This window comes from Anomalospiza imberbis, chromosome 2, assembly GCF_031753505.1.
Source record: "Anomalospiza imberbis isolate Cuckoo-Finch-1a 21T00152 chromosome 2, ASM3175350v1, whole genome shotgun sequence".
Lineage (NCBI taxonomy): Eukaryota > Metazoa > Chordata > Aves > Passeriformes > Viduidae > Anomalospiza > Anomalospiza imberbis.
The window spans coordinates 70,460,561-70,479,405 of record NC_089682.1 but is presented as its reverse complement, the minus strand read 5'-3'; the positions used below and the strand labels follow the sequence as shown (position 1 = coordinate 70,479,405).

The following is an 18,845-nucleotide window of genomic DNA, read 5'->3' as shown; positions in this document are numbered from 1 at the left end:
TCTTTGCTTTGCTTGGGCAACAGAAATGTGGTGAGTCAGTTCCAAAAACTGGAAGATATCTTCCTTGTTTCTGACTCTAGGCAGCAAGAATTGCAGACAGTCTTGGATAAAGACTTGTTATCTATCTCTCATACTTAGTACTGATATTTGTAGGAATTAACTACATCTTATTCCTTCATATTTCTTCTCTTTTGCATTTTAGCAGGAAAACATTGCTTTGTTAAACCTGTGTCCAGCATCTAAAATGTTCAGCATTGTTCTTAAAAACTTGCATCTGAAGTGATTAACTTCCCAAGAGATACTGTTGAACTGTAGGACCTTTTCCCAGCAGTTGTGAGGACCACAGCCTAGAAAAGCTGAGGACAGGGATAAAGAGCAAGAACTGAAATGAAAACTGGCAGAAGCCATTATGTGTTGCATTTGTTGTCCACATGTGGGTTCCCCTCTAAGAAGCATTAAAAAGCCAGTCAGGAGGCCCTGGAGGGGAGGGGCTGCTCAGCTGGAACATGATCCAGTCAACAGCAGAATATAGCTGGAGATGGTTCCAGCTGGGAGTGGAGAGCTGCTGCTTTGGCAGAGGCTGGGAGGGGTACTGAAGGCAACCCAGCCTGAGAGATGACAGGGAATGGTGTGCATGGGCTGCATGGACTCTCAGGAATGTGCTGCTGAGTGGGCTCAACCCACACAGGTACACATGTGTCTGCCTGCAGGGAGATGCTGGCATGAGATTATAGCTATCCTGTTAGATCTCATCACTTGTGATTCCTTAATGCTTCATAATTCATTGCAACCTGGCTTCTTGTGCATGAGGGTTTTCTGGAGAGCTTGGACAACAGCAAAAGCTAGGTACATTCCCCTTGAACCTATAAATAATGCGGGGTCAAAACAGTCAGTGTGATTCTCTGGATTGGTGCCTATAACTTGCAGTCTTTCTCCTTAAACTGACTTTTTAATTTTTCTCTTGGGGCTGATAAAACAAAAGTGAGATTTAAGGATGCCTTTGAAAGGAAAGACAGCTTGTCATCAGCCAGGAATAAAATAATGTTTAAGGTGGGATGATATATATTCCTATGTTTGTTTCTGCAACTGCTTTTTTGGGGTTCTTTGGTGACTAGCAGTGAGATGAACTACTTATAGGCTGCCTGGCTTGCTGTTCCTAATAAAGAAATCATATGGAGATTATGTATGTCAGTGCCCCCTGGGGGTGGCTGTATGGACATTCCCAGCTCTCCTACTTCTCACTGGATCTGGACAGGAGAGCTGTGGCTGGCATCGGACTGAGTGAGAGTGCCTGCCACATCTGCCTGGCTTTGGCCATGGCAAGCCATGTGGCCACTCCCTGGGGCAGAGATTTTGGGCTCCAGTCAGTGTGCAGATTCTCCAATTTTCTGTAACCAAGTCACTTTGTGCCTTTATTCATCCCCACCCGAAACAGAGATGAGTCCACCATCACACAGGGTTATGTATAAATAACAGGAAAACAAATGTACTTACATGCTGCAGGGTGGGAGGCACACACACAGAGCTGCAATATAAGTGTTTCCACACTGAATTCAGTTTTGCTGAGGATTATATTTGGCAAGTGCCTTGCAAGATGCACTGGTGACACACATAAGCACTGCTCGCAGTCTGTGGCTCCTCCTTTTTTTCTCTCCCCAAGGATAAATTTTGTAGTTTATATTATTTCCCGTAGGAGTACTTGCCATGCAAATGTATAACTGTGCTAGATACACAGTGCTTTGGTTTGATACAAGTCTGAGCAGCATAATGGCACATCAGAGGATTTCATACACCATTTTGATTGTGATTTCTTAACACAGCAGGAAGAAATTTAAAAATTTCTATTAGAAAGGTGAGGCAGAAAGCAATTTGTGCTGAACCAGGGACAAATAGTCAATAAACTGGCATTTTTCAGATTTTTAGTTATTTTTTAAGACTGCTAAGGGTTGTTGTATTACTTCTGTGACTCACTGGAGTTTCCTACGCACCAGCAGAAACTAGAGCTGAAAATCAATTTTTAAAATCAAAATTAAGTGCTGTAATTATGTTTTTCTCCATTGTAAGACTTAACAAATAAAAGAGGAAAAAGAACTGCCTAGATTTAAAACTTAGTCTGTTACGCCATTATGCTGTAAAGTGCTAGAATGCATCCCCGTGTACAAGGATGTGCTGAGTCTCAGTGTCTAGCACAGCACTTACTTTATTTCCATTTCCTGTCCTTCCACAGTTAAAGCTCTATTTCAAGCAATTTTGTAGCACACCTCCTCATCCTCTCTTCTTTTGACCTGTTGCACCACAGGTAGCAGGTTGAGTGCCATCTACCCCATCAAATAATTGAAGAGCAGAATAATAGCAGTGATGATACCATGGCAGAGGGCAGGCACAAAATATTTGGCGCCTCACACTTGAAGGAGGTCCAGAGGAAAAAAAAATGCTTGCATTTTATTTTTTTACCGCTCTGAAGTCTTCTGACATTGTGTATGAAATTCTTCATGCCCTCAGCTAGGAGACAGCACTGCTATGCATCAGGAACGGTGACGGAGGAGATGTCTGCATGCACTATCTTCTGTTTTAAGGGGAAATTAGACCTGAGGCAAACTTGTAATGTCACATCTGGGTTTCTGAAAGCATAATTTCTAAAGAGAAATGATTTGGCACAAGAAATATTAAGGGACTAGAAAAATTACAATTGGAAGAGAAGAGTATGAACCTCTGTCATCCTTAATATGCAGCACTTCATTTTCACTTCTTTTTTTTTTTCCCATTTTTATCCCATCTCTTCCTTCATCTTGTGCTTCTTTTTTTTTCCCCCTGTTCCCTTCTGTGCAACATTTCCTTGTCAGGATAAGTGACTGTTCTCAGAATCATTGCACTATATTCTTGCCATTAACTTAGATGTTCCAAGGAAGTATTTAACTTTTAAGAAATTCAGATTTCATTTTTAAAACTCAGGACCAAGAGGTAGAGTTTTAAAATTTTCATTGTAGAAAAAAAAATGTCATGAAACATCATAACGGGATAACTAGAAATTTACATATTCTGCAGTGGTGGAACTGCACCTCAAATCTTGTGTTCAGTTCTGGGCCCCTCACTACAAGAAGGGCATTGAGGGACTGGAGCGTGTCCAAAGAACGGCAACAGAGCTGGGGAAGGGTCTGGAGCACAAGTCTGATGAGGAGTGGCTAAGTGAGGTGGGGGTGTTTATCCTGGAGAAAAGGAGGCTCAGGGGAACCTTATTCCTCTCTATAAATACCTGAAAGGAGGCTACAGTGAAGTGAAGGTTGGTCACTTCTCTCAGGTAGCAAGCAATAGGATAAGAGAAAATGACCTCAAGTTTCATCAGGAGAGATTTAGTCAAAACTAGGAAAAAATTCCTCATGGAAAGTCTTGCCAAGCATCAGAACAGGCTGTCCAGGGAAGTGGTTGAGTCACTGTTCTGGAGGCATTTACATGTGTAAATGTGGTGCTTATGGACATGGTCGAACTCGATAATCTTTCCAAGCTCAGCAATTCTGTGATTCTATTCTGTGATAATCCTTCAATCTATTTGACTGTGTTCTGCCCTGGCCAAAAAAGAAGTCTTAATGTGTTCTGATGGTCCTGACACTTACTTTTGTGAGAGTACCCATGGGTTTCCTATAAAAATATTCTTTGTTGCATTAGAAGGAAGAACATTAGTCCATTTCCCATTGTTTAGAGGGAAAAATGAAAAATCAGGTCCTTACAGAACCTTGGGTCTTCCATCTACTTAAAGAATAACGAGGCATGAGGGCCTACAATTTATATCTTCTGGACTGAATAGCAGACATTTAGATTCCTGTCTTTTCTCGTATTCTGGTCATAAAAGAGTATGTCTTGGCATCATGTAGCTGTGTAAGATAATTAGTTGTGCTGGGGATGGGAAATGGTTGCTTGTACAGTCAGCCAAATCAATATCTGATGTTGCCTTGTGCTAATAAAAACAAAACTAGCTACCTTAGATTCTCAGCTGCAGCTCTGTCCCTGTACCCACAGCTGTGGAATGTTAAAAAATAAACCTTGAAGTGATTGTTTTATATCTTAAGTATTTCATTTTTAACTTGTTCCATCTCCTGTCCATTTCACTGGAAACAGTTCTGCATACCAATATTTCCATCCATCTTCCCATTCTTACAAGGAAGGCATTATTTATGACTGAACTGTATTTGTATTTTAAATGGCCCTGTCATCACGTTTTATGACTACTCTGTGTATATACTCAGAGGTTGGAGAGAACCAGAATCCACAGCAAACATCTATCTTCACCACAGGTGTGTGAGTGGGAGGTTGACACCCCACGTGTGTGTTGTGAGAAGTTATCCCTTAACAAGGGAAAATTAATGCTCTGTCTAAAGCAAAGCCAGGCTTCTTCCCAAGTGTTGCTTAAGTAAAGCAGCAGTGTTAAAATTGAAAAAGGAGGCAAACTGTCAGAAGTACTGGTGATACTCAGTGCATACAAACAGTAGGCAAGGGGTTTGAAACAACCATCTCTTTCGGTACCCAGCATCAAGTGCCCTTGATTGCGATGTTGGGGAGCCATGTCATAAAAATAATACAATTCTACAGCCTAACTGCTCCATGCTTACACCCAGGTGCCCACTTGTGGTAAGAACCAATTATTCTCATAGAGGCAGAAGAATGACATTTAATGTATGGTTTGGATGTGGTTTGGTTTACCAAAAACCACCCGCTCATTTGCAGCAAGAAGCTCCTTGTAAAATCTGCTCTTAACTGATTATCTCCTGTCTGTGATAATATTGCTGCTCAGTGGCATGCATCTCTCTGTCCTTGTAATGTAGCACTTCAGTGAGCAGGCTAAAGTATGTATTACTCCTGTGAGGAGACAGCAGCTGGGAGTTCCAATTCTTCTAAAGCAGCTCAGCTTGTAGCACTTCTGTAAAATGCAGCCTTCGTTATGGTTACAGTAAAATATTCATAATCATAAACTCCCTTGGTACCAGTACAGCCCTAATAAACCTGCTATTGGCAATGTATGGCAGACTGCTGCCTGATGGAGCTGTAAGGAAATGGCTTGCAGTCTGGCCATTGGTGTATTTGAGGGTTTGGATAGATCTGCAAATGCATGCAAACAGTTAAACTGTATTTCTGATTAGAAGCAGGATTAGGTATTTGGCAAGATTTATTCTTCCTGATCTAACATTTTCAGTGGGTGGAGAAAATTACCTCCCTATTGCTTTGTCATTATTTCTTAAATGAACAATGTATTCTATTTTTTTCCTTTAAGTGGGATGAATTGTGGCTTTTTATTAATCCCTAATTTTCCTGAATAAATAGTTCAGTAAAGCTGCTAATGTTGATGATAAAAGTCATAAAAAGGAAGTTTTATTGTTTAATGAGTATTTCCTTCAATTTTCTCAGCTTCTGAATATACATAAGACTATAAAAGTAGTTGTTTGGGAGAATGTGCCCTTTTTTGGTTGTTGTGCAATGGTTTCAAATTATGCTTATTCTCTTCATAAAAGCATTGGAGCAGAGTGGGAGAAGTGTTCTACTGTTTATGCATATACTATGTAAGATTTTTCTTTCTGTTCCTTTAACATTTCTAGTGTTGGTTAAGCTGTGTAATGATGTTGCTTCTCCTTTTCTGCACTTTTTTTTTTTTTCCTATCATTGTTTCCTTACAATAGTGTTGCAGCTAGAAACAAGGTCTCTGACTTCTTCCTAAATTTTTCAGTCCATCTTTCTTCCTTCTCTTGTCTACCCTTCTCTCTGTTTTAGGACAATGTCATCCCAAGAATAGGGAGAATGAGAGGCTGCTGCATGGCATAAAATAAAGGTTTTCTCACCTTGGAGAGTCCATCTCACTATCAGCCTAGATTTCAGAGAGCTAAAGTGTTGTTATGGAAAGACAGCTCTTCTATAGCAATCATATTCTAGATGAGATGGGAATTTACTTGGTCTTGTGGTCTTGCAACTTTCTGGCTGCCAGGATTAATTCAATATTTGAATTGGAAGTAGTTAGTAACTATTCCCTTCCCAGAAATACCACCAGTTACCAAATATTTTGTCAGAAGTTTTTAGAGGTCAAGCAAGAATCAATCATACACCTTGGAGTTACCTTGAAAGAAGCCCTCACTATCTAAGAATTTCTATTTAGTTAACCAACTTACCACTTTAGAATGTGTGAGAAATTCTTTGAATTCCCTATAATATTAACAGAACTGAGGAGTATGTGCCTTCAGGCTCAAAGCTTGAGCAGTGCCATCCAGGTACAGTAACTTGGATGTTCTAAGTGGGAGTGGAATATTTTCCCTTTTGATTTCATGTGCTCTGCAGAAAATAGTTTCAGCCATTCTCTAAAAATCCTGGGACAGAAAAGGTGTTTCCTTGGTCCCAAGAGCCCTATACTAAATTGCTCTGCCTTTATTTCGTTTGCCATGCATTGATTAATTTTAGGTTGCTATTTACCACAGAATAGCAGAGTAGAAATTATTCCTGTGTGTGTGCATTCCAAATCCAATGCTGCAGACAGGACAGCAGTGGTTCTCCTGCATGTTGATATGTCCACACTTGTAGGTGGGAGGGCATTGGGCAGGACTTGTCTTCTAAGTGCTATCAAATACAAAACATTACTGAAAACCCTGTAATTTACAGCCTTGATACCGGGAGGAAGATCTGGTTATTCATCTGTCTGGAGCCAGAAGAGTGTGTTTCTGCGTATTGTTTAGCCATTATAAGAGAGATGCAGGGGTTAAAGCTGAAGTGTGTGACAAAAGGAAAATAGTGCATTGCTGTTTTGCTGCAAAAATAGGTGTTCGAAGGCACTTCCCAACTCCTAATGCAGAATAGCATGCAATTAAAGGAAGAGGGAAAAGCATGCTTAGGTAGGGCAGAAGTTTGGAATTTGGAAAAAAAATCTATCAGGTTTCTGATTTGTGAAGGCATTATCAAAGAGAAACAGAAGCCCTTGACTGAGTCTTAAATCCTTCAGCAGAGCATGTGTGACATCAGCAAGTGAACGGAGCAGCTCTGATGCCTGTCTGTTTTGAACTGAAACTAGGTAGCAAAAATATCTCTGAATAGACCCCAGACCGCAAGAACAAAGTAAAATCAGTTTTCCTTGCATATCTTAATTTCCCTGAAACACGTGAAACACCTGTTCTTTCACCTTAACAGTTAATACACATTTCTATTTTTGGCACTTTTGTACCCCTTTGCTTTCCTGCAGTGCTGTGTATCTCATTTTTGAACTGCTGCTGCTTCTGTTGCATGCTGGCAAATCGAAGAGAACCAAGGAGTTAAATTTCAGAACAGGAGAAGAGGAGGTGAGCTGTCTGCTACAGTAGTTTACTGCAGCTTCCTTTCATACTGACACATATGTAGTTTGTGGTGACAGTGCTAAAGAACTGCAGACAGGCACTTAGCAGACTGGATGTGAGCTGGATACAAAGATGCCTCACCCTGGACTTCCTGCTGGCAGTATGTAAATACACCTGCAGACTGGCCACACTGGGTGGTTTGTTTTTTTTCCAGAAGGCAGCATGAGAGGACTTGACAAAGCAACAGCATAGTTAAGACCTTAACCAGCATTAGATCTGTATCTCAGTTGTGGGGGAAGTTGGTTTTTGGGCTTTTTTTTTTTTTTTTTGGTGTGTGTGTGCTGCATATTCAGACTGAAATCTTCATCACTACAATGTTTGCCTCTATCTGGTATGCCAAGAAGCTGGGACGCAGGTTTGTGCATAACGCCAGGAAAGCAAAAGCAGAGAAGGTACGTTCCTAGTGGGAATATAAAGCCTTATGTCTCATGCAAGCTGCCTGCTGGCATCCTGTTGTGTGTCTGCTTAGCTTTTTAAAATACCAAGAAAAACAACCTATTGCTATTCCTGATTTCATGTGAGTCCTTCAATATTTTGCATTTTACTAAATACCAGGGAGAAGAACCTTTCGAAAGTCTTTATGTCCTCTTTGATTGTTTTTCTTCCCGAGATAAACAGCTGTACTTCTGGTATGTCTGTGTTAAGGGAGCACTCCAGTGAACTTGTTGCTGTGCTGCATTATTTTTCCTTGTACCATATTAGGCTGTTAAACAGCCGCTGATTGTTTGCTGCTTGTATATTTTTTTCCTAGTGTGCTACTAATGAGGATGGAATAACATGTTAAGCATTTATAATGTTTGGGAATTTTGTTCCGTGGTACTTGTTGAAACTGTGCTGCAATGTGGATCCCTTTTATTTAAAACAGATATAGGTATGTAAAAATGGTCAGTAATATATTTCAATATTTTTCTCTCATAAAATTGAATTGTATTTAACTGGCTGTTTTCTGGAAGCCCTTGTAGATAAGAGTCTTCTGCCCTCTTTCTCCCTGGGCAAAACTTAAACAGTTTTAGAATTTGCAGTAATGATAATTAGGGGATATCAAGGCAATTGTATTATGTTTTAAGCATAAAAAAACACTTAGTTAGTGGACCTGCAATCCAATTTTTTCTACATTACCAGACAAACCATTTTCAAAATGGGACCAATTCCTCTTTCATAAACTCAGATTTAGATTGAGGTGAAAAAACTTCAATGTAATATTATAAAGTTACCTCATTAGTCTAATAACGATGGCTTCCTCTTTTCCTTGCTGTCTTTGATGTAGTCAAAGACTTTCTAAACAGGCTGCTTTATTATGTCTTTAATATGTCTTATGCTATGTAACATAGCCACCAATCCACTAAGCAACTATTGTTGCCTGAATTCCTTTGTAACTGGAGAAGTCCTTCACTTATAGAAAATTATTAGCAAAAATATATTATATTTGTGGTAGAGGGGAGGATGGGGAGAGGTTTTATTTTTCTGCACAATATTCCCACTGGTTAAAAAGGTGCTGTGTGGAAATTTTGAAATTTAAATATGCAAGTCATTGAGAAGTTACTTAAATGGTAGTGATTTATATATTTCACATGGTATACATGAGGGGGAAATAGAAATGTAGAGAGCTATACATGGGACTGTCAAACTTTCTCTGTCATCAATCACATTTCCATAAAGAGAGCATCATATAAACTCTCCTGCTGTTTGCACATTGCTATGGGAGGAAAAAAAGTTGCAGCCTGGATCATCCTTAGTCCTGAGGGGCTCCCTCCAGAGGAATATTTGCTCTCAGGCTTCCTCCAAGATGACAGAGGCAGGATGAGTGGACACATTCCACTCCTGACAGTGTGGCTCACTCAGCAGCTTTAAAAACAGATTTGGTGTGCACTGCTTAAAGCATATATGGTCATAGATTATTTCAATAACCTTGAAAAATTTCATAAAGCAATGCCAGAGTATTCACTGAGAAAATATTTTCTTATCTGTAGAGTCTTGTAACACCAACTAAAAGAATGCTTTTAAAAATTTGTCTATTTTCCTTTTTATTTTAAGTACTTTAAAGATTTCTGCATAGATTTATTATATTGCTTGTTCATCCCTATAGGACTTTCAAAATAACTGACAACTTAGGTCCATGCTATTTAAGCTTTCAAGCTATGACTAACAGTTCTTAGGGAAAAGCTTTTTTGATATTACTTGAGCATGCTATTAGCATACTTGCATGGGAATTCTTTTTTTGCAAGAAGACAGTAAGTATGCAATAAACACCTTGTAAAATGTTTACTTATTGACTTACCAAAAAAAAAAAAATTTCTTTCTTTGATGATTATTCCGCAGTCAGGGCTGATTTATAATTTTAAATTTTTTTCCCAGCAAATAAAACTCTAGGAAATGCAGAAAATCCCATTCCTAGCAGGATTCTACTTCAATAAGTGCCATTAATGATTGGAAGCTGATAAACACTGACATCTTCAGTGCAATACCTCGGTACCAGGCAAACACATATAGAATATAGATCTATCAAAAAGTAAATTCAAAATACCATTTAACTGCATGCCTTGTTTTGGTTTTGATCTTTTTTTTATAATGGTTGAATAATCAAATTATTAAGCAATTTCACCTTCTTTTTTCCCCTAGAAGAATAATTAGTTGTTTTTCTCCATGTGCATGAGCTGAATGATACATTGTTTTCTCAATGCACTTTTGGAGGTAGTAACATACAGCAGTATTGTCTAATACCACACGTGTGCAAAAAGATTTACTTGCAGTAAAGAGCTGGATAGTAGAAATCAGAAGACTGGGGCTCCAAAACAAATTTTTCTGTTATGCTTTACTTCTTTGCATGAGTACAAATCAACAATTTTCAAGGGCTATTTCTGAGAAACAGAAATTTTGTATGAGCCTATTTGTTTTCATAGGATGAGGAAGAAAATGGGGTATGCACGGGTTACAGCACGGGTTACAGCACGGGTTGCTGAGTGCACACACATATGCACAACCTGGCAGTGTAGCTCCTTAAAATGTCAAAACTTTGGGCCTGAATTGAGCAGAGAGGATATGAACTTTGATCTGCCTTGGATCCCACCAGGATCTCCTCCCAGGTGTCTGTTTAGGGGAGCAGAGTTTCCAAGGTGTGAAGAGTGCTGTGCCAGGGGGTGCACACAAAGGCAAAGGGAAGGAAAGTGTCCCTGCCTGGGTCAGGGAGGTTGGAACTAGGTGATCTTTAAGGTCCCTTAAAACCCAAGCCATTCTATGGTTCTGTGGTGACTAGGGCAGTCCTTGGTGGGGAGAGCTAAGGTGGCATTGATGTGACAGCTTGATGCTCCTGTGTGGGTGCTCTGCACCTCCATGAGGGTGTCTAGTTGTGGCCATGTGGGTGAGCTTAGCCCATAGTGGCTCCAGAGCTCTCCATCTTGTCCAAAGCTGGAGCTCCTGTTCTCATCCCTCCCATCTCACCATACCTTCTTGCTTATCTCCCCATACCTGAATACGGCAATCCCTCCTCTAGGGGAGCTGGCATGCAAATTGCCTCTAAGTGAGTGGGACCTGCATGTCCTTGGTACTTTGCAACCTGCAGCATTGCAGCCAAGGACTGAGGGCTTGGAGGAGCTGGAGAACTGATCTTGAACTCTGGGGAAAGGGGAAAGGATATCAGCAAGGAGCAGAGCTGGGAGACCAAAGGAAAGAGGTGGGTTTACTCTTACTAAGAAAGAGAACCCTGTGGTAGTTCCTGGGCTTGCTTTCTTATCTCCCTAACCAGTACCTGCTGTTGAGTGCAGCACTACTGCTACTGCCCTGCCTTTTCAGTTCTTGCTTCCCCTCCAGCCCAGCATTTCCTTGGAGTCTGTGCTTAGATGAGTGGAAAGGCACTGTGTCATTAACACCCACATGCAACTTGAGAGCTTCAGTGTTCAAGGCCAGGCTGAATGGGGCTCTGAGCAATCTGGGTTAGTGGAAGGTGTCCCTGCCCATGGCAGGGGGATTGGAATGAGATCACCTTCAAGGTCCTTTCCAACTCAAGCTACTCAAAGATTCTAGGACTTCCTGGTAAATATTTGGCTTCTATAAACCAAAGATGAATTCTCACTGTTAAAATTTCATCTGAAAAATGAAGAAGACATATAGGAATAACGGGATGAATGGCAGCCGTAGGTGTCTTAAATGGTTCTTCTGAGTTGACTGGTGTGCATCATTATTTCTATTTGAGTCATGCTTTTATGATGTATTTTAAAAACTTTTTATAATTCTGAACTGAACCAAAATATTTTGGAAAACTTTAACATTTGGAAACTTGAACTCTTTTTCTTCCTTTTTTTTTTTTTTTTGTTCTAACCAGTCCTAGCTAAAACTTCTTGTAAGTAAAATGGGATGCCAATTAATTTCTCTTAATTTTTTCATTTTACCATTTTAGCAAATTTTAAGCATGTTTCTTTAATTATTAGACTAAATAATAAACTCTATCCAGTATATACTGCACTTTTTATCTACAAATTCTATCTCAATCTGGTTGTCTTGGCTTGATTACTAGTGTTGCTCTTCCCTTTAAGTAGTGAGACAATTAGTGTACAGGGCTGCCTCTAATGTTGCCTGAAAACAGATGAACTTCTTTCAAGTCAATGCTGTCTTACCTTTTTTATTGCTTTGAGTTTGTCACATGAAAGGATTGTTGTTATGAGAGTAAACATGATCACTTGAACCTTGGAACTAAAATAACTTGAGGCAAAGATGGATGTCTTGAATTTTTCTCATTAAACCACAATCAAGCAGAAATCAAGAGATGTTAACTGCAAGTGGTTGTGTTATAGAAATAAGTATTCTAAATGGTTGGAAGAGGTACAGAAAAGTAGCTGAACAATTAATCATGTTGATCTAAGAGAATGAGCTAAAGTGTGAAAAAGGGTTCTGATAGTGCTTCACTGTATTGGTAGAATTTGGATTTCAAGGGTCAGTATCAAAAGTGGGAAAAGCTTTGCCAAAGTTACCACATAATTTAAGTTTAAAATAGGAGGTTCAGGACTGGTTTTCATGCCAGTTCAGAAATGGAACACATTGCAGCCATGATACCCAAATTTTGAAACTGTAGAATTAGTTATGTGGGTTAGGTTTTATAATCTCAGTCACTTTAAAATGAGGTTTCTCCTTGTAGATTATTATAGAGAGCGAAACAACAGGGCCCATGTGAAGTGTTTAAATGATATGATGTTCACTGTTCTGTATTGTTAGAATTCTTTTTCTAGTTTTTAGAAATCAAATTACTCCTAAAGCGTTTTCAGTTCTAAGAACTATGTCTTGCACTTAAAAATATTTAAGTTTTACAAAAATTTTTAAGTTTTACACCACAGGTTCATGATTCCAGTTTAACTCATTTATTAGTTTAATGATTCAAGATAGAAGCAACTTAACATTAAAAAAATAGATGTATATGTAATGATAAAATATAATGAAGTTTTTGGACTATCAATTGTAAATAAATATAAAGCTGACCTAAAAGTTGCATTCAAAACTGAGCAGTATAATTTTAAATTAGTAGTTTTGAAAGTACTGTAGTGCAGACTAGATAAGTAGAACACAGACCAAGACACAGTTTTTCTTTCTATGTGCTTGGCTTTAGAGTGGTTTTGGGTAAATCAAGTATCCTTGACTGTCAGCCTACAATTAAATATTTGCAAAGGACCCTAAAGAAAATTCTTTAAGAAGTTGAAACTGGGATGTATAACAACAACAACAAAAAAAGTCTATAAATGCATATTTTATAATTTTTTCAAAAGTATTCTGGCAGTAACAACAATCAAGTCCTCATATCAAGATGACACTTAGATTGTTCTCATATCTGTATTTTAGCATGCTAATTGCAGGGTGGGCAGTTGTAGGATATGTATTCTTGTTTCATTTTTGCTTTGTTTACAAGTAGCTACCAATAATTTAATTTGAAAGACAAAAGAAATTAACTTGAAACAGTAATTATTCACAACAAAGAATAGAAATTGTGACATTAAAGAAATCATAACATACATTAGCAGATAAACATTTTTTTCTTACATTATTTTAACATATATATATATATATAATTCCAAATAAGATAAACTCTTTTTCCTTCACTGCTTTTGAAATCACCTTAGATTTCTTAATGAGTCCTCTCTTTCAAACCAGAGCTTACCAAATCATTTACAGTCCACTGGGGTTGTGATGCAGTGATAAAACTTGCAGGTCTAGTTATTTCCTTGGCTAAAGGTGAAATGACTGCATCTCTAAGGGACAGCTCATGTAGCTGCCACATGCTGTAAGGGCAATGGATAGTTTTATTTGTGTTTGGCAGTCAAGGGCCCTCGTGTTCCAAGTTCAATGGGAAGACAAAAGTGTGTCACTTATTTGCAGAATTACCTGTTCGAACAGATGCCAGAGTTATCTTTGCCCCCTGGAGGAATCTTTTCAAGTGGACTTTCTAAGTGTTCTATTTTACAGTTTTATGGAGAAATCTTTTCACACATAACTGTGAAGAAAAATATGCAAGCATTCCTGTATCCAGAGCTTGCTGTCTTTTGCTTTAGCACAGCTCAGTTGGAATTCTAAGACATTTTCGCATATTGTGATTTAATCCAGAAATACATAGCTACTCAAGTTGGATTTTTTTTCCTTTTTTTTCTTTGCATTTTGTTATAATCCCATATGCACTAAGATTAATACATAACAGGAAGGATAAGCTGCCTAGGTAGGGATTTATTTTAACTCACTGCCACCTCACAATCACTACAGAAGTGATAATAAATAAATTCAACTAACCTTGAAAAAATGCAGGAATTATGTTTTAAAATAAGATACTGATCAACAGTAAACTACTGAAGTTAATCCCTTAAAATACTTAATTACAAAGTAGTCTTTTTTTTTTTTAATATGTTTTATATTTTTCTTCTGTGAGGGGTTTTGTTCTTGCACCTGGCCAGGCCCTGCGCCTATCTGTAGCAATTAATGAGCAATAAACAGCAATCCTGGTTAAGTTAGTTGGTTGTTTTTTTTTTTTAATTTTTTATTTTCATTAAAGAAATACCTGTTAACCAGCTATGGGCAAGGTCTTTGTGGAGAATATCTTTTCTCCTTCTCTTCAGTCTAATCTAAGAGATCTCTAGCCTTAGCTGGCTGCCATACATTGGTGATGCCTCTCCCTTTCCCCCATGCATTATTCTGGCATGCGCTGCTCTGTGCCTGTCAGGTACCACCCACAGATGTCTGTAGCATGGCACTGAAAACAGTTCTTTTCCCTTTGCCATTTTAGCCAGTGTTGTGATCATCTTAGAAACAGGTTAAATAATTTTTCCAGTTATTTTTCATCTTTTTTGCTTCAAGACAAAACCGAGATGGACAGGAACATTCAGAAAATGAGAGCCACACTGATGCCTGCATTAATTTCTGCTTTGAGTGCTTAGCTGGGACTCAAATAGAATCAGATCTAATGAATAAGTGGGCTTATTATCATTGGTTATGAGCTAACCTGTTTTTTCAAAGAAAAGTTTTTCTCATTTTCTATTTTCTGCTTTCATTCAATAAATTATTTATCATTTTCCCCTCCTTTTCTTTGTATAACTACTGCATTTATATTTTGGTCTACATCGTATATCAAGTTCTGTTCAATCCCAGTGTGTACCATTTTGAATATATTTAACTCATAAGGCATTCATTATTTAATTGGAATAGTTTTATTTCTTTGCATAGATATACAGTATTCAAGTATATTATGGAAATGGCTTGTGTGATGTGCAAGCATGATTTTTTCTTTTTTTTGGTCGTTACTTGCCTCTCTGTCCTGCATATGCAATTCAAAATGGTGCATAATGAATAGTTGTTTGATTTGTGTTCTGAACTGCATTTGGCATCACTTGCTGTGTTTGCAAATAGAGATCAGTTTGAAACACTGACAAGAAACAATCTGTCCTTTGGCATTAGAGTCTCTGAAGGAAACTGAGATGAAAATTCTCATACTGTTCCTAAGGTAAATTATCAAATTATTTTTGATGTGTTTTTAATATCCTGTATGGGCCATTAGAGCTGGCACATATGTAACTTGCTCTCACTGGAAGGCAGCCTGCCAAAGTCATGTGTGTGTAAAGAGCTTTAGTAAAATTTAGAATTATTGCCATGTCATGCGATTCTCAAGATGGTTTATTTTAAACGAGGCACATTTTTTTATGGTGAAAAAAAATTTCTCTGCCATACACTACTTAAAATATTGGTGCGTATCAGTGAAAGCTTGGTTGTAGCTCTAATATATGTTAACAGCTTCAAATGAGCAATTGGAAAGACTCAAGAGACTAGCTAGTACGTGCAGTCTGAGAGGTATTACCACCAGGAAGGAGGCCCCAACACCACGTGAAGCACTCACAACATTTTCTGAAGTGCAAAGCTCTCTTTTTCACAGCAGCTTACGGGTAAACAGCAGAACAAGAAATTCTTCACATTTCCACCACTCCCACCACCCATGCTCCCTCCTTTCCCATTCTGTTCGGAAATAAAATAGTTCAGACACAAATTGTATGTGCAGGTACACAGCTGGCACCACTCTTAGCTCTTCTGAGACAACCCACATGATACCAGCACCATGCTGAGTGCCTCGTTGTGTTCTGTATTAGCTACTGCAAAGCTATGCCTTTCGTGAAGATCAACATTGCAGTAACTTTGTCATTGTTAAACTGGGATTGGATTTGAAGAACAAACTTTGTGTGAAAACTTTATTTCAATCCTAGACTAATATTTTTTCAATCAACTTCCGCCTGTGTTCCAGTAAGTGCTTCCATGTTTGATCCAGAAATGTTTAAATTGAACATGGATTGATGAATACCAGTGTTATCACTCATCTTACTTCTAAACAGTTTACCTTACAAGTTACTTTGGGAAGTAAGGTCACATCATTAGGATTCTGCAGCATAATGAGAGGCATGCTACCAAGTATATACTTCTTTATTCCATTTAGAGGCTTGAAGAGCTATAGCATGCAGTTTTGTAATTCTATGTAATATTCTTTAGCCTTGAGACATAAGGAAGATATAGAAAATGTGTTTTACTCCTAATCTAACTATGATATTTTTTCCACTTAGCTGATGCATTATGTATACATGGCTGTGTTTTTCATAGTTAACAACTTTTAAAAAAATTTTAGGTGAATTATTTTTGACAAAACTCTAATGTACTCTTATTATAAGATAGCAAAAGGTCAGGATGTTCTGTATTGTTAATAAAAACAACTTGATGGTTAAGAAATATCAATTTGCTGTTTTGAAAGAGATGTTCTAGATGAGGTGAAAGTGATCCTGTTGCTACCCTTTGTTTTCCAGACTGTACTTGTAGCCTGATAAGTTCTTTGTTTGGTGTAATAATCTATTCAATAGACCTCCCTCATAAAATGGGATATAATGATATTGTTCTCAACTGTCTTCAGCCTATCTTGCTTTTGGTCTCCATTCATTGCATCCATCACTGTACAGAAAGGTACAACCCATCCCTTGCCTTCCTCTTCTGAAAGAGAATAGAGAGACAATAGGAAGGACTAGATAAAAAAAAGGAGGGAAAAAACCCCAGAATTCATTCTCCATATTGCTACACATTTAGCAAATTCTGAAACAATCAGCTGCATTTGTTTAATATCTGTTTTGAAACCTCACCTAAATTAGATTTGATGTGCATCAGCATTTGTTGTTCAGGTTCAACACTGGGAAGGATATATTCATCTTGAGGTGCCTTTGCAAAAGCTCTATGTGAACTTTCCTAACCTGGAAATATAAACAAGTTGCTGGTTTTTTGGTTTTTTTTTTTTTTATATGAGTCTGGATGTATAAATGCAAATTAATTTAAAATATTGTACCTGGGATGTTTTGACAATTGAATATGAAACAAAAAATTGCTAGATATTTGCAAAGCTAAAATGCCTTTACTCTAATTAGAGTTGTTAGCAAGGAAATCATTGGAGCAAGACTATTACATTGCAAATGTAGTGCCTCAAAGTGCATTGCATTTTCAATTAATTTAATATGCCATTTAAAATATATTTCTGTTGAAACTACAGGAGGGACCAGACCTGTCAGTAAATAGCAGACTGGCTAGCCAGTACATGATTCTTCACTTAACTGGTAAAGGTAAACCCCACAAAAAGGAGCAAATTTCCTACCAATTGTTCTAAAATTTTACCATTAATGCCCACAATAAAGTTAAGACTACTACTGTTTAAAAGATTGCTTAATTTCAGCAGAACACCTTCAGCTAAGCTACCATTTGTAATTAAATATTTAGTCGTGTAGTAAATTAAGCATGTCATGGTCTCTGCAAAGTGGTTCTCCATTTACTGCTGCATAAATGTTTTACAAGGTGCTGTATTGTTTCGAGTAAATTAATAATGAAGATTTAGATTTTTACTGATTAATAATCTAATTCACTATTTAGGAGAAATCTAATTTAGAACTTGAAACAAAATTGAGGTAAACAACCTTGGCAGGGATCCCAATTCCCTGATGAAATCACCAAGTGATAAAAAACCAAATCAGGGTAAAAGAAATTAGGAGACTGGAACTTCCAGAAGAAGTTGCATTTCCCTGTGAAATCGGAAAATGTTCCCTAAACTGCAGTGTACTTGGACTTGATTTTTCTTGTCATATCAAATTGTCAGTACAAATTCTACACAACAAATTGCCAGGAATTTGTAAGATAAAGAAATGAGAGTTTAGCATAAACAAAGAACAAGCAAAAGTATTCAGATTAAATAAGTTTTGGTGGCAATGTAGGAGTATTGTAGTACTCTCTGGAATAATGCTTCTATTTCTGATGCCTATAGAATAACAATAGATCTGTTAGGAAACGTTCAAAAGTTGAATGATTCAGATAAGGCATTGTGAGGTGGGATGGGAAAAAGTCTTCACAGCCAAATTAGGGTCCTGAATAGCTGTGCTGACACAATTAGATGTGAAAATATTGTAATGAGCAAACTAGTGAAAACTGCATATTCTAAAATATGGTTGATGTGGCTGAGGCTGATCAAATGTAATGTAAAAGTAAAGTACAATTTTCCTTGGGTACAGCAAGGAAAATCAACTATCAGCAGCAGCTAATAGGGAGAGATGCCTCACATCTTGCTCTTCCTTCTGCAAGGTGAGGGAATAAAAGTTGGACTTGTGCAGCTGCAGGATCTGGGAGCCTCCATGTGCACTGATGCTCTGTGGGGTGAACAGCTCTGGTTTTGCCCTATGCAGCCAGATCTTCAACTCTTAAAGCTCTGACTTGAGATAAGTCTGTACTTATCTCAAGTAATTAGATAATTAATGTAATTAGACTCAACACTTCATAAATTCAACTGGTTGCCACCTGATATTGAGATGAAGTTCTTTGCCAAGAACAGTTGACAGTAAGGGTAAAGATTTTAGTTCTTGTACCTAACATTTTTAATTTATGTACTTCCAGGACCTTTTCCGTCAGTAGTCTGCTTGTGTCAGTTGTCCTTTTCTGCTTTTAGGAAGTAGAAGTTTAGTC

General features: G+C 37.9%; 1 protein-coding gene across 27 annotated transcripts in view; it reads left to right on the top strand.

The window, feature by feature from the left end:
* The window catches only part of DLG2 (discs large MAGUK scaffold protein 2), a 984,419-nt gene that overhangs the window by 496,414 nt on the left and 469,160 nt on the right, over nt 1–18,845 (top strand). Inside the window, exon 1 of one of the 27 annotated variants that reach the window (XM_068181627.1) lies at nt 7,268–7,750. The exons of 25 other annotated variants lie outside the window; for them this stretch is intronic. In XM_068181627.1, coding sequence (XP_068037728.1) covers nt 7,673–7,750 — 78 coding nt within the window. In that variant the 5' untranslated portion in view covers nt 7,268–7,672. Of the gene's footprint in view, nt 1–7,267; nt 7,751–18,845 lie in introns of those variants that run through there. One more of the 27 variants, XM_068181629.1, reaches the window with a different exon arrangement.